Here is a 20,092-nt window from a genome sequence, read left to right on the forward strand (position 1 = left end):
ACATGGGCGCAGGGACTAAATTTGGAGTGACTTGACCAGGTCATTCTCTTTAGTCCTGCAGTCAGTCCTATTGAACCATCTTATGGGGAGCAGGCAGGCGATACGGATTGCTAGCAGTCGTACTGTACCGTCTTCTGCCAGGCAGGCAAGAGATGAGGATGGCTAGCAGTCGTACTGTATCATCTTCTGCCAAGCAGCCATGAGATGTGGATGGCATGCAGTCCTTCTGCACCGTCTGCTGCCAGCCAAAGATGTAAAAGATAGATGGAGTGGATCAAAACAAGAAATAGATCAGATTTGTTTTGTACTCATTTGCCTCCTCCCCCGTCTAGGGGACTCATTCCTCTAGGTCACGCTGCAGTCACTCACAGAGAAGGTGCAGCGAGGTAAATCTAGCCATGTATCAATCAGAGGCCAGGCTAACCTCCTTATTCCAATAAGAACAATAACTTAGGTGCACCATTTCTTATTGGAACCCTCCGTGAAGTCCTGCCTGAAATACTCCTTGATGTAAAGCCACCCCCTTTGTTGATTTTAGCTCCCTGAAGCCAACCCTGTAAGCCATGTCGTCAGTCGCCCCTCCATCTGTCAGAGCAACGGCAGACAATCGTTCCGCGCCTTTTTTCTGTGCGGACGCCATACTAAGGCAAGCATGGAGGCCGCTCAGCTCACTTTGGCAATTAGGAGCACATTAAACACCACAAGCATTATCCAGCAGTATATGCAGCACCAGAACCTGGCAAAGTGATACTGGGCGAGGAGGCGACGTCAGCGCGGTCCCGTGAGTGATCAGGACATGGACACAGATTTCTCTGAAAGCATGGGCCCTGCCAATGCATGCATCATGGTGCTAATGGGGCAGGTTCATGCTGTGGAACGCCGATTCTGGGCTCGGGAAACAAGCACAGACTGGTGGGACCGCATAGTGTTGCGGGTCTGGGACGATTCCCAGTGGCTGCGAAACTATCGCATGCGTAAGGGCACTTTCATGGAACTTTGTGACTTGCTTTCCCCTGCCCTGAGGCGCATGAATATCAAGATGAGAGCAGCCCTCACAGTTGAGAAGCGAGTGGCGATAGCCCTGTGGAAGCTTGCAACGCCAGACAGCTACCGGTCAGTTGGGAATCAATTAGAAGTGGGCAAATCTACTGTGGGGGCTGCTGTGATGCAAGTAGCCCACGCAATCAAAGATCTGCTGATATCAAGGGTAGTGACCCTGGGAAATGTGCAGGTCATAGTGGATGGCTTTGCTGCAATGGGATTCCCTAACTGTGGTGGGGCCATAGACGGAACCCATATCCCTATCTTGGCACCGGAGCACCAAGCCGCCGAGTACATAAACCGCAAGGGGTACTTTTCAATAGTGCTGCAAGCTCTGGTGGATCACAAGGGACGTTTCACCAACATCAACGTGGGATGGCCGGGAAAGGTACATGACGCTCGCATCTTCAGGAACTCTGGTCTGTTTCAAAAGCTGCAGGAAGGGACTTTATTCCCAAACCAGAAAATAACTGTTGGGGATACTTCCCTGTAAGCTAACCACCCTCCCCTCCTCCCTTCGATCACCACTTGCAGAGGCAATAAAGTCATTGTTGCTTCACATTCATGCATTCTTTATTCATTCATCACACAAATAGGGGGATGACTACCAAGGTAGCCCAGGAGGGGTGGTGGAGGAGGGAAGGAAAATGCCACACAGCACTTTAAAAGTTTACAACTTTAAAATTTATTGAATGCCAGCCGCCTTTTTTTTTGGGCAGTCCTCTGTGGTGGAGTGGCTGGTTGGCCGGAAGCCCCCCCACCGCGTTCTTGGGCGTCTGGGTGTGGAGGCTATGGAACTTGGGGAGGAGGGTGGTTGGTTACACAGGGGCTGTAGTGGCAGTCTGTGCTCCAGCTGCCTTTGCTGCAGCTCTACCATACACTGGAGCATACTGGTTTGGTCCTCCAGCAGCCTCAGCATTGAATCCTGCCTCCTCTCATCACGCTGCCACCACATTTGAGCTTCAGCCCTCTCTTCAGCCCGCCACCTCTCCTCCCGGTCATTTTGTGCTTTCCTGCACTCTGACATTATTTGCCTCCACGCATTTGTCTGTGCTCTGTCAGTGTGGGAGGACAGCATGAGCTCTGAGAACATTTCATCTCGAGTGCGTTTTTTTTTCTTTCTAAGCTTCACTAGCCTCTGGGAAGGAGACGATCCTGTGATCATTGAAACACATGCAGCTGGTGGAGAAAAAAAAGGGACAGCAGTATTTAAAAAGACACATTTTATAAAACAGTGGCTACACTCTTTCAGGGTAAACCTTGCTGTTAACATTACATACATAGCACATGTGCTTTCGTTACAAGGTCGCATTTTGCCTCCCCCCACCGCATGGCTACCCCCTCAACCCTCCCTGTGGCTAACAGCGGGGAACATTTCTGTTTAGCCACAGGCAAACAGCCCAGCAGGAATGGGCTCTTCTGAGTGTCCCCTGAAGAAAAGCACTCTATTTCAACCAGGTGACCATGAATTATATCTCACTCTCCTGAGGATAACACAGAGAGATAAAGAACGGATGTTGTTTGAACGCCAGCAAACATACACTGCAATGCTTTGTTGTACAATGATTCCCGAGTACGTGTTACTGGCCTGAAGTGGTAAAGTGTCCTACCATGAAGGATGCAATAAGGCTGCCCTCCCCAGAAACCTTTTGCAAAGGCTTTGGGAGTACATCCAGAAGAGCTGCGAATGCCAGGGCAAAGTAATCCTTTCACATGCTTGCTTTTAAACCATGTATAGTGTATTAAAAGGTACACTCACTGGAGGTCCCTTCTCCGCCTGCTGGGTCCAGGAGGCAGCCTTGGGTGGGTTCGGGGGGTACTGGCTCCAGGTCCAGGGTGAGAAACAGTTCCTGGCTGTCGGGAAAACCGGTTTCTCCGCTTGCTTGCTGTGAGCTATCTACAACCTCATCATCATCTTCTTTGTCCCCAAAACCTGCTTCCGTATTGCCTCCATCTCCATTGAAGGAGTCAAACAACATGGCTGGGGTAGTGGTGGCTGAACCCCCTAAAATGGCATGCAGCTCATCACAGAAGCGGCATGTTTGGGGCTCTGACCCGGAGCGGCCGTTTGCCTCTCTGGTTTTCTGGTAGACTTGCCTCAGCTCCTTCAGTTTCACGCGGCACTGCTTCGGGTCCCTGTTATGGCCTCTGTCCTTCATGCCCTGGGAGATTTTGACAAAGGTTTTGGCATTTCGAAAACTGGAACTGAGTTCTGATAGCATGGATTCCTCTCCCCGTACAGCGATCAGATCCCGTACCTCCCGTTTGGTCCATGCTGGAGCTCTTTTGCGATTCTGGGACTCCATCATGGTCACATCTGCTGATGAGCTCTGCATGGTCACCTGCAGCTTGCCACGCTGGCCAAACAGGAAATGAGATTCAAAAGTTCGCGGTTCTTTTCCTGTCTACCTGGCCAGTGCATCTGAGTTGAGAGCGCTGTCCAGAGCGGTCACAATGGAGCACTCTGGGATAGCTCCCGGAGGCCAATACCGTCGAATTGTGTCCACAGTACCCCAAATTTGAGCCGGCAAGGTCGATTTAAGCGCTAATCCACTTGTCGGGGTGGAGTAAGGAAATCGATTGTAAGAGCCCTTTAAGTCGAAATAAAGGGCTTCATCGTGTGGATGGGTGCAGGTTTACATCGATTTAATGCTGCTAAATTCGACCTAAAGTCCTAGTGTAGACCAGGGCTAAGATACTTTTGAAGCTATTTGTAGAACTATTACTTTGTTTTGTAGTTTTAAGCCAATCTTTTTCAAATTACTCTGCCCTGATGGTCACTAAACAAGTTAAGTAGCTGAGGTTGCCGAACTAGAAAATTTATATTTCATGTTAAAAATAGATAGCTGGATTTTTCACTTTGTGAAGGAGGAGAGAAGAGAGCAATTCAGGGAAGATACCCATCTCAAACAACCAGGTATCCTTTTGGGTGCCTGAGATATGGCAAGGGTCAGAGCAGACAGGGAGAGTTCATGAGTAGCCCAGACAAAGCCAGAAAATCTGCAAGGTTTAAACCTGTTGGTTTATTTGCTAGTTTCTTGTCAACCAGAATAATGCAAACTAGGAAAGTAATTGGCTACATTCTCTTTGTGCTCCTTAACAGTTGGTAAACTCCAAACAGTATAAAAATCAGATAGCTCTTGTGTCTCTAGAGCTTCCTGTCTTGGCAAATCTTTCTCTCCCTTATGAGAATAGCCCCTTCTGAGGTTCTGAGTCTGTGGCCTAGTCTACACTAGCAATGTAAGTCAATCTAAGTTACATAACTAAGTTGACATAATTTACGTTGACTTAACGCTATGTTGACAGGAGATGCTTTCCTGTTGACATAGCTTCTGTCTCTGATTAAAGTGGATTAATTAAGTGGACAGGAGACTGCTCTCCTGTCGACTTATTGCGTCTTCACTAGATCTGTTAAATTGATGACTGCTGCTGTGATGGTTGCAGCAGGCAGTTTAGTCCGTAGTGTAGACAAGGCATGTGTACTTGATTACACCAGACTGCTTCAGCTGAACGAGACCCGTGTGTGTCGTGTCTTTCCCCCCTGTGTTGCCGCTGTTATCTACTCCAGTTTCCTCTGACTTCAGCTCAAGCTCTCTCTCTTTGTACCGCAGTCCTCCCTTTTTATCTCTAGGAACTTTAGAATATTCTGTTTAATAGAAACTGTTAAAACTTTAAATTCTGCCCTGGAGTCTCGATGCATAATTTGGTTATTAGGTCATATTTCAGGGAATCTTTAGCATTGCCAGTAATAGTTTCATTCCTGTTTCCTAGACAAACATTGAAGGACAGCTGCCAAAAGCAACAAAATTTTTGGCTCTGGATAAATGTCTGCCACACAGAGACTTCTTGCAGGTAAGACCACTGTAAGTGGTCATCTACTACCATTTAGTACTTTATATATCTGGGCTAGGGGGAGTGCACAGTTCAGCAGGAGGCTGAAGAATGATTCTTCCATCCCCGGAGAATTAAATCTCTCAGTTGCTGCTCATGTATGGGATGAGGACTTAATGGGTAATGGAAAATTACGAGGATCCTTTCTTGGGCTGCACAGAGGTATAGGGGGTCATAAGAATCCCTCCATATGCCCCTATACAAACTGCCAGGACTTCGTAGCAGGATACAGGAATGAGGGGGCACTTTGTATTTGCTTATTACTACTATAGAGCATGAGGGTGGGGAATATGTGGAGCTTTTGCTCTGCCCCCTCAACGTGCTGACCAGTGGAGCGTGTGTAGTGGTAACTTGCTGCTGGTATAGATCAGAATTAAATTACTTCTCTCCCCCCACCCCTCTTCTTGAAGCACGTGCGGGTTGTGGAGGGAATTGTGATGTGTTAAGTCACGATACCCCTTTCCTTGGAAGGTGCAACAATGCACCACACCTCACTATGGGCTGTGTCCTGGTGCCACTGTCTAGCCACATGTATTCTTCTGTCTTTGGAAGCTGTAACTAAGTAACTGAAGGCCCCTGTGAAATGCCTGAAACGTAAGCCTAAGGAAAATAAAAACAAAAAAAGATAAGATCCCCCCCCCCCCCATTTGAGGAAAGAGAACTTACTGAGTCTGTCCTGGTGAGGAAGACCCCCTAGACTGGCTTTTTTTCTTCCTTATTTCATGATACTGTGATCAAGAGATTGTGGGATGAGAATCTGACCAGGGTGGGGTGGAAAAGTAGCTGGTGATCCAATGCACAACCCCTTAAGGACAATTATTTGGTATGAAACTCCAGAGAAATCCTAAAAGACAATCCAATCCAGACAGCTTGTTGAATTCAATATCTCACAGTACCCAAAAGAGGACTTTTTCCTAATATGTACAGTAGACTTTTTTAGAATTTATATTGCTCTAGGGCCTAAAGGCCCTACCTGGCATTGGGGCTTCATTGCGCTGGGCACTGTATACACGGAAAAGAAAATGGTTCCTGCCCCAAAATACAAGACAAACTAATACAGACAGTCAACAAAATTAAGCTCGCCAGAAGTACAGTACAATTTCTTCCCAGTTTCTCTTTCACATAAGAACCGCCTCTTCACTGCCAGTCAAACTTCCTCAGTCCCTGCTCAGCCAGAGTATTCTCCTCCATCTCATGCTGCCCCATTGGAAAACTTAGCCCCATTCTGGGAAAGACACACAAACTAAAAACCGACCCAACCTGCCAAATGTCTGAAAGTGGTGGATCTCAGCCACTTCCTGAACTTACAGTGGGGGCTGAATCCCATGCTTGTTTTTAGCGGCGGTGGAAAGTGGCTTACCTGACCCAGGCCTGCTGCACCCACGGCCCTGAATCTGCCACTGGTTCTTGGACTTGTCCCCTTCCTTCAGCGGGGTGAGATGCTTTAATCAAGGGGATACAGTTATTCCATCTTTGGCAGAAGCTTCAGCAGTTGCTATGCAAACGCTGTTACATCAACCTGTTTTACTGGGTAATAGCAGCAAGAACTGGGCTAATGATTGAGGTATGTCAGGGACAGGAGAATTAAGTTGGTACTGAAGGAAGTGTTTCCTGGTAGATGCATCACCAGACACTCTGCATTAGAAGTAATATATTAATTCTTTTCACCGGACTGACCACTTAAAGACTTGGCTTCGTACAAACAGGGCCAAGTGGGTTTTCAGCTGTCTGCAAGAGTGGCTTTTTGTAGTTTGGAGTTTTGGACTTGACTAAAACCAGAGACATAGTCTGGTTCAGAGATGGGAGGTAGAACACTGGGGTTCCTGGCTATTAGTCCACTAGATCATTCCGTCTCTCCAGCTAGTGAGCTTTACCTTTTGTGGCAAGAGGCCATACAGAGACTGCTCAGTACAGTAGCTGACTCAAATCAGGCCACGTACTAGGAGGAAACTTATGGTGGCCTTATTCCCATCAATGTCAATTAGGGTGGCACTGCTTTACAACCAAAAATCAAGACCATTGCCCACAGTCAATCCTATAGGTAACTGTAAGGAAGACTATTAATGACTAGTACTAGTATAGAGAAAAATCAGTGACTAATACAACACTAGTGATCAGTTCTGTGTTTTCAAGGCTATCTTCAAAAGACCCAGGATCTCTTTCAGAATCCTATAAAACAGGGGATGTTCCTTGCCCTAAGATCCTCTTCTTGGGCTGAAAGAGAAAAGCAGGTCTGATCATATTTTGCCAAACATTATAGGTTGGATGGTTCTATAAATGCAGTTCTTGGGAAATGCAGCAGCTGTTCCTTCCCTGCTGCCTTCCTTTTTTTGAGGGAAGGGTTAAACAAACCAGTTTGGGATTGGTGGAAATGAATGGACCAAAAAGTAACTTCTGCTTGTTAGTCTGTATCTCAGATGCACCCACCTGGGCAGATTCTTGAATATTTTGCCCACAAACTGTTTTCAGCTTTTAACTTTAAAAATAAAGTCAAGCACTCAAAAGCTAGGAAATGCTAGAATTCATGTTGCCTATGCAGCTTTAATTCAGCCTCCTTGTGCATATGCATTATGATAGTCTCTAATTACATGATCACATGCTACTTTTTTCACAGAACCCCTGCCTTATTCAGTGGGCAGGTATACTGAACTTTTAATTAAGAACTGATTGCCTGAAGATAATGCTTAAATATAGAATGATGTCCTCCTGTCAGGTTGAATGAAATGCCTCATTTGTCAATATTGTTTTTCTAAGGTAATAGATATAGACCATGACCCCAACGCATCTGATTCTCTGGAATATGACATTGAATGGCTTGCTGTTCTCAAGGCTACTAACAATCTTATTAATGTGACTTCAAACGCATGGAACATGCCTGAAAACAATGGCCTCCATGCAAAGTAAGTAAAATTAGTATTGGGTTTAAACTTTCTTTGGGTTGAAAAAATGAGTATACTTTTGAAAAGAGAGATTTGGGATATTAGAGATAGGATGGGTGAGGTAATATCTTTTAACTGGGGGGGCTGGTCAGGGTGTACAGCTGCAGTGCATACCCATAGTGTAGCATTCTCATCCTGCAGCCAGGCCCCCATCTCTTGTACCATCTAGTTATCTGTGGCATGCTAAGCCAGATGGGCCCACAGAGCCACATTTTCATCATGGAGCTGGGTCGATTGCATGTGCAGAACTTGGTTCTCTGTTGCGAGCTATGATGCTTGGGCTCGAAGCATGGGGTGGTTTTCCTGGGAATGGTCAACCCATTCAGCCATCTCAAATACCCTCTAGGGCATGCCAGGCAGGGACTGGCCCGCTGCCTTCATGTTCCCCTAGGGTAGGCCTCCACCATGGGGGAGGGTGGTCCAGACAGACTGTCAAGATCCCAACAAGGGCAGTTGGGACCATAGGTCCAAGAAAAGGCAAACCTGAGGTTGGGGATCATGGAGGAGTTGATAGGTTCCAGGCCAAGGTCAATACCAAGGGTCAGGTCCTGAGTTAGGAGGCAAAGTCCAAATCAAGCCAAAGATGAAGCCTGGATTTCAGGAGCAGAAATGGTCATGGCAGCTACAAGAGATCTATGCTGTTGTACCTGGATAACTGGCTGTGTCTGAGGAGGTCTCTGTGTGCTTGTAGAGGCGTAGGTTGGTGATTAAACAAGAGACGTTGATCCTAAAGAGCAAATGTACTTGGAAAGTGGAGTTGATTGCATCAGATGTTCAGTAATCCTGCAAGATGTCTAAGTCTCACTGAGAGCAAAATCTTTTCTTGACATTTTCTTAGCTGGATTTATTCTGGACTTGCCAGCATGGGAAGCTTTGACAATGGATGCTGGCATATACATAATCCTTCAGTTACATATCTGGCACATTTAGCAGGTTTATGCTACCTCCCCACTGAGCCAATTTTAGAAGAGCCTACAAATGAAAAATAGCTGTACCTTGTACTCAAACAAAGCCAGCTTACTTGTACTCAAGCTTTCAGAAAAAATCTGGTCTTGGGCAAAGACCAAGCATGGATAATTTCAGCCCCAAAAGGTAGAAGTTGGATCAGTTTTAAGCAACTGAAAAGAGACCTTAAGGTTGCAGAAGCATATCCATTCTAAATGTCATGTCATTATGTGTTCAATTTTGTCTACAACATTTTGATATGAATACAGGTTTAATAAGATACATTAAATTGCTTTATAAAGTTACGAAATGTGTATTGCCTAATGAATATAGTTTATGCAGATACAGACTTCAAGGACGAAACCATGTTTGCAACCCGTGGAAGACCCTTTTAAATTACTATAAAAGAGAAGATGGCTAATGCACTCTGGGTCAAGTTCATCCCTATACCGAGAGGCCCAGCACAAAGTTATTCCATCTAAACCCTACTTAAGTTTTAAATGATTCTTGCCTTGTGCTGACTTTATTCCCAAGAGTAAGTTTCATCCAGAGCTTTAGCTCCTTGTTCCTATATGTTATAGTAGATGAGTAAATCAGAATCATACCCATCTGAACTGCTCAACTGTAGGAAATATTTCATATTCCCTCTGGGGAAGGTGTTGTTGAAGTGTGTTTTCTGCTTGTCATTTGTTTTGCTGTTCTGATAGCAAGATTTGAGTGATTGAGGGACTTCTGCAATCAGGCAACTTCATACAGTAGAACCTCACTATAACATGCTTCACAATAGCAAACCTTGGGCTATAGCAGTGTATCTCAAACTGGGGTCCATGAGGGAACACCAGGGGGGTCTGTGGGTCCTGCTGATCGACTCCTTCCCCTCCCTCCCGGTGCCTTCTGCACGCTGTTTGTGCAGGAGGTGCTGGGAGGGAGGGGAAGGAGCAGGGATGGGGCACTCTTGAGGGAGGGAGTGGAAAGAGGTGGGGCCTTGGGGGAGGGAGTGGTATGGGGCCTGGGGCTGAGTGGGGGGCTTGGGGTCTGAGGCAAAAATTTAAATCAAAATGGGGGTTCTCGGATTACTAAAGTTTGAGAACCGCTGGGCTATAGTGAACATGGTCTCTGAATCCTTCCCCTGGCCCCTGGGCCACAAAGGAGGAGGGCTGAATGTGTTCCCCCGATCCCGGGGCTGGAGGAGCTATTTCCCTTTCCTGATATAAAGAACCCCTGGCTACACCTAACAAATGGCTTGGATCCCCAGGTGTTCATTATAGCGAGGGTGTACTGTATATGCAAGTATGGTCTCATTTCATGAAAATAGATGACATCTTTTATATATTTAGTCCTTTCTCCCCTCTTTCAGACACCTCTTTAAAACCCACCTCTTCAACCACTTCTTACCCTCTTACTGGACATCTTAGTCCTTCCTTTCTTGATCTGTTTAAATATCTTTGTATGTGTCTTGTTTTAGATTGTAAGCTTCCTGTAGCTGGAAATGTGTTTAATCAGTTTGCAAAGCACCATGTAAATTTTGATATGGAGAAATTTTGCTTACTTGTAATCGCCTCGTCTTTCTTCACCAGGTCAGATGTTTGGGTTATAATTCCCCCCAAGGAGCAGATTGAGCCAGAACATTAAGGCTTTGGATTTCATATCACAGAAGGCACTAGGTGTTTCTTAGTTTTCAGTTGAATACAGTTAAAGCAGTACCAAGCAAAGACCGTCAACTGACAGTATTCAACAGCTGTTACCTGATACATTTAGCAGTAGCAATTTGAACATACTGCAAAAAGCTTCAACTGAGTTGCTCGTGCAATGTGCATCCAAATCTTCAGGGAGCCTTAAAATGAAAAATGTTAAAAAACTGAAACTTTCTTTACTAAGTCCAGATGTTGAGACCACCCAAAGCAGTTATTTAGTATGGGAGGGATCATCACTTGACTACTGCCTCCACCACCCTTCTCTAGAGCCTGCAAACCCTGAACCTGTTCTATAATCTTTTGCAAAAGTGCAAGCAGAAGACAGCCATTCAAATATCCATTAAAAAGGATTCACTACCCTGCCTGCCTGCCACACACGCGTGTCCCTCCCCCCATTGTAGAGGGAGAGTAAACGTTAACTTTCCTGCTGCAATAGTAAGTCTCTGATCAGTGTCCTAATCCAGCTATAGACTGTAGCTCTGGAGGCCACTTTATCTTTAAACCTTCCTAAACAATAGATCTTATTGTACTGTGGACATCTAGGTGATGTAACCTTCCCTCTTTAGGAATTTTGGGGTCAAATGAGGCAAGGGTGATTTTCCTGGTGGAAGATGGATTTGTTGGGCCTATATTCTGGCAAGAGATCCAAGCATGACCTTTACCTTGCAATGTCATACATTAGCTTAAAACTTTCCTACTCTTACACAGCACGCTACTATTAGAAACTGGACTCAAAAATAGAAGTTGCAGGATCACAAATTGAGTAAGTCAGTAATGCAATGCAGGTGCAAAAAAGGCAAAGATCACCCTGGGATATAGTAACAGGAGTTTCATGTGTAAGACTTGGGAAGTAATTGTTCTGCTCTCCTCTGCACTGCTGAGCCCTCAGCTGGAGTACTGTGTCCAGCTTTGGGCACCACACTTTAGGAAAAATGTGGACAAATTGGAGAGAGTCCAGAGGAGAGAAACAAAAATGATAAGTTTTAGAAAATATGATCTAAGGAAAGGTTTTTAAAAAAATCGGGACATGTTTAGTCTTGAAAGAACACTATTGATAGGGGAACCTGGTAAGTCATTAAATGTGTTAAGTGCTGCTATAAAGAGCATGATGAACCGTTCTCCATGTTTGCTGAAGGTAGAAGAAGTAATTGGCTAATGCTGGATCAAGAGAGATTTAGGTTAGGTATTGGGAAAAACTTTGAGGATAGTTAAGCTCTGAAATAGGGAGGTTGTGGAATCCCCATTCTTGGAGGTTTTTAAGAACAGGTCGGACAAACACCTGTCAGGGAGGGTCAGGATCAAATATACCCAATCTCAGTATGGGTGGCTGAACTAGATGATCTCTCAAGGTCCCTTCTGTGACGGGATCCCCGGGGTGCAGCCTGGGACTGTGGAACCGCTGTGCCCCCTTAACTCTGTCCAGCCTGGGCTGTCTTTCACAATGCCTTGCTAGTGACAAGCAGCAAACCCCTCCAGGCATTATCATCACTCGGCACTACATCATGTGGAGCTCCACACCCAGCTAGATTGCATGAATGCTCCCAGAGACACTCATGAATCGTACAGAGAAAGGCACCAGCCAAATCCTCCCAGCCTTGTACCTCAGGAATATACTGTCTTGCACTGCTCAAGATGAACACTGCAAATTTATTAATTGGTTTACCACTTCATCAATGGAAAGTTGATATACACCAGCCTGAGCAAACACCCTTACCAAATGCTTCTGGCAAACTCACTGGTAAAGATAAAAAGTTAAACAAATTTATTGACTACAAAAGATAGATTTTTAAGTGATAGGCAAAAAGTCAGTTAGTTACCAAAATAAAATATAAGCACGCAGTCTAAATTCTCAACCCTATTAGACTGGGCAACATCTAGATTAAGCAGTTTTTCTCACCCCATTGGATATTGCAGTCCTTAATATACAGGGTTGTCCCTTATACCTGGGCCAGTCCCCTCTGTTGGCGTCTTTGGTCTTCTGAGTGTTGTTTGTAGCAGAGGTGGGGGAAAGGCCCAGCATGTGGCCACTGTGTTCTGTTTTATACCCTCAGTCCATGTGCTTGGAGAACACAAGTCCAGGCATGTCTGGTGGACATTGCTGAGTCTCCAGGCAACGTTGAGCAATTCCTCTGGCATGGCCTTGTGCAAGTGAGTCATTGAATTGTAATGCCTCTGCTGGACAATGGCTGGTGATGGGAACCACCCACCGGGCATTGGTTACCTCCCTTGTCATTGTCTCTGGGGAGCTAGTATCTGAGTGCTTCCCAAACCCACAGCATATTTAAGTGACAGCCATACAACATATTCTCATAACTTCATATGCATTAATGATGTACACATTTAGATAGAAAAATGACTTTCAGCAGGTCATAACCTTTCCTGCGATACCTCACATGGCCTTCTTTATATGCAAGATCACAATTGTATATAAATGAGGGATGGAGGGTTACAGGGTGCTCCACCAAGGTATAGAATGTCACACCTTCCAGCCGTACGTTTGTGATTCTGTAAGATCTTTCCTAGAAATTTCCTAATAGGTCATAAAACCATTCCCAGTACCAGGTTCAAGTCCCATGTAAGAAGATGAGACTGAATCTCAGATTGTCTACGGCTTTCAAGAACCAGGCTGCATATTAGGATTCTACCTAATGAGCTGCTAAACACTACAGTATTGCTGCCTGAACTCCCATGAGACTGGTATTCAGGCCCAAGATTTGATCAGCTTGCAGGAGCTCTAGGATGACTGCCACTGTGGTTTGATTAATCTGTTTTCATTTGCTAGAGTGAGGAATTAAGAACCATATTCTTAATGAGTGTGCCCTGTTTTGTCATAAAACCGTTCACTGATGTGCCCACATTTCACTGGCACTGCATGTGTGCATACATATGTTGAGTGGAAACTTCCATTCCTCAGACAGACCATCAGTATTTGTGTTCATTTTGCATATGCCTGCATAAGAAAGCTGAGCTTTTGGTTTAAAGAATAAATCCTCCATTCAGAATAACTGAAGAACGGGAGTCCTGTTTAAAACATCTATTTGGGTTAGTTTACCATAAATTAATCGATCCACAGTAGTAATTATATTTTAGTCAGCCATAATATTTGGATGGGCATTCTGGCTTTTCCAGTATAAAGCAATTGTGCCTCATTGTTAACAGGTTAGAAATAATTTATCTTCCTATAATGGCATCTCATATCAACTGGGGCTTGCAGTTAAAAAGGCAGCAGGGTTTCAGGGAAGCTGAATCTGTAGTCCTTATGTGGCTATTTCTAGCCTAAAATGTAGATAATAGTTCAGTCAAATGTAAAAGTTCCAATATTCACATCAGTTTGAATGACCGTTCCAAATATTTTAGGTAATCTTAAATTCTTATGCACATCAAGGAAGACTTTGCTTCTGTATATGGTATTTGTGAGATCAGTACTGGACTCCATAATCTTAAAAGGATGATGATGATGAAGAATTAGAGAGGGTGCAGAGAAGAGACACAAAAATAGTTTGAGGGATGGAGAAAATGCCTTACAGTGATACTCAAAGAGCTCAATCTGTTCAGTTTATCAAAAAGAAGATATAATGTCTATAAAGAGAACCTCTTCAAATAGGAACAGGAAGAGAGATATCTTGGCTAATTGAGCTCAATAGAATCTGACCTTGTTTTTTATTCCTGTAGGTGGGATTACAGTGCAACAGAAGGAGCCCTCAAAGAGATATTGGAAGAGCTGAGCCATAACCTCAAAATTCCTTGCAACTTCAGTGTGACAGCTGCTTGCTATGACCCCAATAAACCGCAGAAAAATATGGAACCAGTTCATATAATCAGTCCGCAGACCACTGAGTTTTGTGCCCAGTTTGGTCTCACCGATATTAATGACAGGATTCAGCAAGTGAAAGAAGAGCGCTCAGTTCGGGGAGAATATGAGGAGGAGGAGGAAATGGACAGTACTGAGTCAGCGGAGGAGCCCAGTGAATATTATACAGATAATTCTGGGCTGTCTTTTTCTATTAACCCAGATGAAATAATGCTGGATGAAGAGGGTGGTGATGAAGATCAAAGTACTTGTTCTGTGGATCCTTCACCTGATCATCCTCCTGACTTTTCAGCAAGTTTTTCTGACACCAGGATCATGCCAGATTCCATGATGGTATCCTCTGATGATGCTATGGACTCCACCAATGAAGACGTGGAGAAATCTGGTGTGAGTGAGCAGACTGAAGAGAAGAGCTTAAATGAAAGAGCTTTAAAGCGGATTGGTAAAAATGAGAACGGAAACAGTGCCATGAAGAAAATTAAAAGACGGAATCAGGCTATCTATGCCGCAGAGGATGAAGATAAAGTATAATGAAAATGCATTAATATCCCAGAGGTTTTATTAACTGCTGTAACTAGCTACCTTTTTTGGTGTGTTGGGGCAATGGTGAGAGCTTTTAAAATTCAGCATTTGAAGTGATAAGTACCACTTTATGCTACATACTACAGTATGCAACAAAACTTCTAATGGAGCAGAATACCTGTTTAGTAGTAGTCTTCTTGCTCAGTCCTTTTCAACTAAGTGTGTTGTAGAAAGATTTCAAGTTTGTGTATAATCAGTTGGATTTGCTTCAGCTTTTGATAATTCATTTTATTTACATTCTGCTTTGCCTCCATACAATATCTGTAATTCTTAGTTAACCAAAGGAGAATTTCTTTAAATTGTAGTTAGTTTTGGAGGGAGAGGATCTTTGCATTGCCTTTAATGCTTTCTTGCAGCTAAAGATAAAACTTAGTACAGAATAGTTAATGCAATAATTCTCTGCAGTGTGGTTAAAAGCAGTACTCCCAAGATAAAAAGAGCAGTAAGAGAAGATGATCATTTTTATTTCTCTGGAGTTAACTGTTTCTGCAGTGGAAAATCTTGGCAGTTGGTGTCTTTAAAAATATGAATATGTATTATATGCATTGTCTAATACTGGTTTTTAAATTTTAGTTCTGATATATACAGAAAAATCTCACATTGTAAACATAAATTATGACTGAGGTGGTTACACTAAACTGTTGAAGGCGAGTGCATTTGTTTTCAATATCAATTATCATGAACTCCCAAAAGTTCAGAACAGTATTTCAAAATTAAAATACTAATGGAAGCTAAAATTATCTAGCAATAACCTCATAGATGTTTGTATCTGAATTACTTCCTCAAATAACTCTGAATTTGAATCTCCTGACTTTGTGGGTAAGCTGTTGTGTTTGGTGCTTTCAGGGGAGAGGGCTGAAAGTTTATACACTTACAATAGGTAGTGATGCATGTAGTAAATGTTACCTAACATGTTCCATTAAGATCCTGTTTGCAGTTGCTTATAACTTTGTCAAACTCTATTTGGGCTAAAATTTTTCATGCCAGCTCTCTTACTTGGAAACTTTAAGCAAAAAAACTATTTCCTAATCTCAGAATGAGATAGATGAAAGAACTAGCATGTTTCTTCTAGAGAAGAGAAGGCTGAGGGACACAGTCTTCAGATACGTAAGAGGTTGTCGAAGAGGATAGTGATCTTTTGTTCTCTCATGTCTACTCAGGGTGGGACAAGAAATAATTGGCTTAGTTTGCAACAAGGGAGTTTCAGGTTAGTTAGAACTTCTTTTTCTAATATCTAAGGATAGTTAAGTACAGGAACAGGTTACTTAAGGAGGCTGTGGAATTGCTGTCACCGGAGGCTTTTAAGAACAGTTCAGACAAACACCTGTCAGGGATGACCTACGTTTTACTTGGTCATGCCTCAGTGCAAGGGGGATGGGCTAGATGTCTCAATATCTCTCCTAGCCCTATATTTGTGGGTGTTTTTTTGCACATTAAATTTAATTGTTTTGTTGAAGCTCTCGTGCCTCCATCATTTGGTGCTAAAATTTGAGGGGGTTACCTTTACTGTTAGTGATATGCCTTTCACTGAAAATTTGTCAGAGTTATGAACCTGTCAAAACTGTTGCTTGCACATACTCAAACTTCTTAGTTTGGCAGCTAAGCTCTCCAAGGATTCAGTTTACACTGAGCTCCATCCCAGTGCAGCAGGGGTGAGAAGGACTTCCCCTGCCACTGCTGTCACTGCAGGGGTCGCTCCGCTGCCAGGTAGTAGATCTGAGAGCGGGGAGAATGTCTCTTTTGTGTGCAGTGCTCTGCCTTCTAGGGCCCAGACTCTACTGGAGGAGAAGTAGTCTGGTTAGAATGCAGACAGATGAGGAAGTGGGCCTGAGCAGAGTAGTAAGCAGGGAGACTGGGATGTGGAGGCAGGGGAGGGCGTAGGACTGGGATGTGGTGTGGAGGAGACTAGGAGTAGGACAAAGAGAGGTTCACGGGACATCCTGTAAAAGAGTCTTAATTACTGTACACGCCTGCTTCAGAATCTGAATGTTAAGGTTGCAAAATCAAGGATTCTCAAAAGCTGGACCTGAAACCTAAGCTAGGCCCCTTTGTTCATATGCATTATCATAATCTTGCATGTCTTTTTTTTTTCCATAAGACCCATCCCTCTTTCAGGGCACAGAATGGATGATGCTTTGTGAGCAGACATACACACACTCATCATTCAATGTGTGTGGCCCTATTGCCTTATTTACTGCACACCATTCAACCTTTACTCTCAATACAGTATTTCTTATGGGCACTCATTGCTGTAGCATACAAGTGAAGGTAGTCTGTCTCATGGATGGTGGTGCAATCTCTGCAAAGCAGTAAAATGACTAGGTAGTAGTCAGTTTCAAGGTTGCTGTGCTGATTTTATAGGATCAAATTCACTATCAATTTTGTGTGCATGGCTCCAATGTGACTTTACTGGTGCACAGTACCCACAGGTACAAGTGTGCATCATCCACCTAAAACATGGTCAGGCCAAGCAAAAACTCCAGATATCATGGAATGGTCCAAGCCTTGAGCACTAGGTACATCCAGTGTACCTTTGGGTCACATAGACCAACTGTTGATATTCAGAGAACACCTCAAGAAGCTGAAAAAGGAAGTGAAGTCCTGGAATTCTGACCAAAAAATGGCCAACATACAATGGGGAGCTGACCCCAAAACACTGAGCAACCAGTATTGCTCTGTGCTAATCAACTGTGGAGTATGTTATGTCTTAGAGTGTTTCTCCTTTTAATATATGCTCTGTGGACTCTAGTGTTTCTACATAGTTTTTCTGGAACTCTGTATCAGAGGTTTGCTAAAGTTCTTAGCTTATGTCCAACACAAGGAATATTTAAACCAATAAGCCACTACCCTTTTAAGTCCTTTGTCATGTGCTAATACTGCCTCCATTCCTAAGCGCTAGCATGCATATCTAATATAAAGGGGTTGTGAATTGCAGGTAGGTTGAGAGTAAATGGGTCACAAGTGTCATTTACCCTGAAAGCCAAATCACTACAAAAGGTCGGCCCTTCCCCCAGCTCTCCTGCTGGTAATAGCTCACCTTAAGTGATCACTCTCCTTATAGTGTGTATGAGTAACACCAATTGTTCCATGTTCTCTATGTATATAAATCTCCCCACTGTATTTTCCACTGAATGCATCCGATGAAGTGAGCTGTAGCTCACAAAAGCTTATGCTCAAATAAATTTGTTAGTCTCTAAGGTGCCACAAGTACTCCTTCACTATGGTGATGGTTTCACTTTTCACCTAAGCTATGCAATGGTTTTAAGTTCTATTGCCAAACCCATTAATGAACCTGTACTATGAGCAGAGCCTTACCAAACTCTGCACATCTGCAAGTGTCTGGGGCATCAGACTAATTTTCTTATTGTCCGTGGAAATGCCCGATGTGTTCCCCAAGACAGGCTGCTATTTTTTGAATCTGCTTGTATTTCTTTGGTTTCAGTTTCAGATTGGCACACAAACTTATCACAGACCATTTGTAACTGCATCATTTCCTGCTCAAAAGTGTTAGAACTCACCCAGATATCTTCTGGCTATTACAGATACGCTGAGAGTGCCATTCCATGGAATGCTCTTTACATAAGACTCCCAAAGCTAGTAAGGGAATTACACAAGCCAAAAGCCATTAATTTGCCACAGCCATTATCCTGCAGTAAAAGTGGTCTTTTCCCTGTCATTTGAATCTCTTTCTCTTGCCAAGATCCAGTGTAGAAAACCAGAATGAACGTGTTCTAGTGTCAAGGATATTTTCTAATTGTTAATGGATAAGAATCCTTTAAATTAACAATGTAGTTTTCTATAGTACACAGAATCTAATACTATATTTTTATTTTTTGCTCAAACTATGCATCTGTCCCCCCACTCACCTCCTTGTGCTCCCTCTCCTTCCATCCCCACCCCACCTCCCTGCCCTCCATCCTTACCCAACTGTGCTCACTCACCTCCCTGCACTCCCTTTCCTTCCAATCCACCCCCATCTCCCTGTACCCCTTCCCTCCTCCCACTCCTCTCCCTGCGCTCCCTCCCCCTCCATCCTCACCACACTGCTCCCTCCCCTCTGTAGGTTCCCTTTCTCCTCCTACTCACCTCCCTGCGCTCCCTCCTCCCCACCGAGCTCCCCTCCCAACATACCTGCGCTCCCTCCGCCCTAGTGCTCCCATTTCCCCTCCCTGCGCTCCCCCGCCCTGCCAGATATCAGAGGGGTAGTCCTGTTAGTCTGTATCCACAAAAACAAGGAGTCGGGTGGTACCTCACAGACCTCTGCGGTGCTGCCGGCACATGCACACTGTAACCCCCTCCCCCCCCGCAGGAGGAAATATTCCGGCCGGCCCCCCCGCGGGCGGCCTCAGTGGGCGCATGCGCACCCGTTTGGGCCACAGGCGGAGAGTTTGGATTTGGCCGATCTGTTAGAGCGGCTCCTGTGGCCCGGCCAGGCGCTAGCGCCGCCCCCTCCCCCTCCCCCGGCGATGGGCCGGGCTCGGCGGCGGTAGCGCTGGCCGCCTCGCGCGGGGTTGGGTGCCGTCGTTGCCGCGCGCGCCCCCAAGATGGCGTGTGTGCTGGAGACGCCGCTCCGCATGAGCGTCCTCTCGGTGAGTGCCCGGCCCTTCCCCAGCGGGGCCCTGGAGCCCGCTCGGCGGCTTGTCCTGGGCGGTGTTATGCAGGAGGGGGAAACCCGACGGAGCCCTAGTGCGGGCGCGGGCGGCCGGGGGCTCTGGCTCCCCCCTGTCCTTCCTCTCCGGGCGGCCGGGGGCCCTGGCTTCTTTACCGAGGTCAGCGTGGATCTGTCCCAGGCGAGCAGCGTTAGGTGCTGTCAGTTGGGGACGCTCCCCCAGGCGTGCCCTGTTGGGCCCGCGGGCAGGGGCCTGGCTGTGCCAGCCATCATGGCCTGGGCCTGTCAGTGCAGAGATAGGAAGCTGCCCACTGGTGTGAGTGTGACCCCCCAGTGCCCGGCGCCTGTGCATCCCGGTGGCGGGGGAGAGAGACTTAGGAGAAACCACAGGGCCCAGGGTGGGGAGAGCGAGCCACCTCAGTTCGCCTTCTCGTCCCTCCTCGCTCTTCCTCTACTACCGAGGACGGCGGGCCCTAGGCAAGATAAGGCACCCCCTTGTGGAGCTGGGGAGGATCCAGGAGGGACGCACTGAAGGGAAAAGAGATGGGGAAGCACATATGAGACATGCGGAAGAGGTGAG

The 20,092-nt window shown here is 45.3% G+C and overlaps 2 protein-coding genes across 8 annotated transcripts in view; both read left to right on the forward strand.

The window, feature by feature from the left end:
- Nucleotides 1-16,359, forward strand: part of DBR1 (debranching RNA lariats 1) — a 29,010-nt gene extending 12,651 nt beyond the window's left edge. The window contains exons 6-8 of the mRNA XM_048864058.2: nucleotides 4,813-4,893; nucleotides 7,687-7,832; nucleotides 14,183-16,359. Coding sequence (XP_048720015.1) covers nucleotides 4,813-4,893; nucleotides 7,687-7,832; nucleotides 14,183-14,852 — 897 coding nt within the window. The 3' untranslated portion in view covers nucleotides 14,853-16,359. The remainder of the gene's footprint in view (nucleotides 1-4,812; nucleotides 4,894-7,686; nucleotides 7,833-14,182) is intronic.
- Nucleotides 16,360-19,305: 2,946 nt separating this feature from the next.
- The window catches only part of ARMC8 (armadillo repeat containing 8), a 184,486-nt gene continuing 183,699 nt past the window's right edge, over nucleotides 19,306-20,092 (forward strand). Inside the window, exon 1 of one of the 7 annotated variants that reach the window (XM_048862922.2) lies at nucleotides 19,306-19,492. In XM_048862922.2, coding sequence (XP_048718879.1) covers nucleotides 19,448-19,492 — 45 coding nt within the window. In that variant the 5' untranslated portion in view covers nucleotides 19,306-19,447. Of the gene's footprint in view, nucleotides 19,493-19,526; nucleotides 19,673-20,063; nucleotides 20,088-20,092 lie in introns of those variants that run through there. The other 6 variants (XM_048862926.2, XM_048862928.2, XM_075132276.1 and 3 more) reach the window with 6 other exon arrangements.

Source organism: Caretta caretta, chromosome 9, assembly GCF_965140235.1.
Source record: "Caretta caretta isolate rCarCar2 chromosome 9, rCarCar1.hap1, whole genome shotgun sequence".
NCBI lineage: Eukaryota > Metazoa > Chordata > Testudines > Cheloniidae > Caretta > Caretta caretta.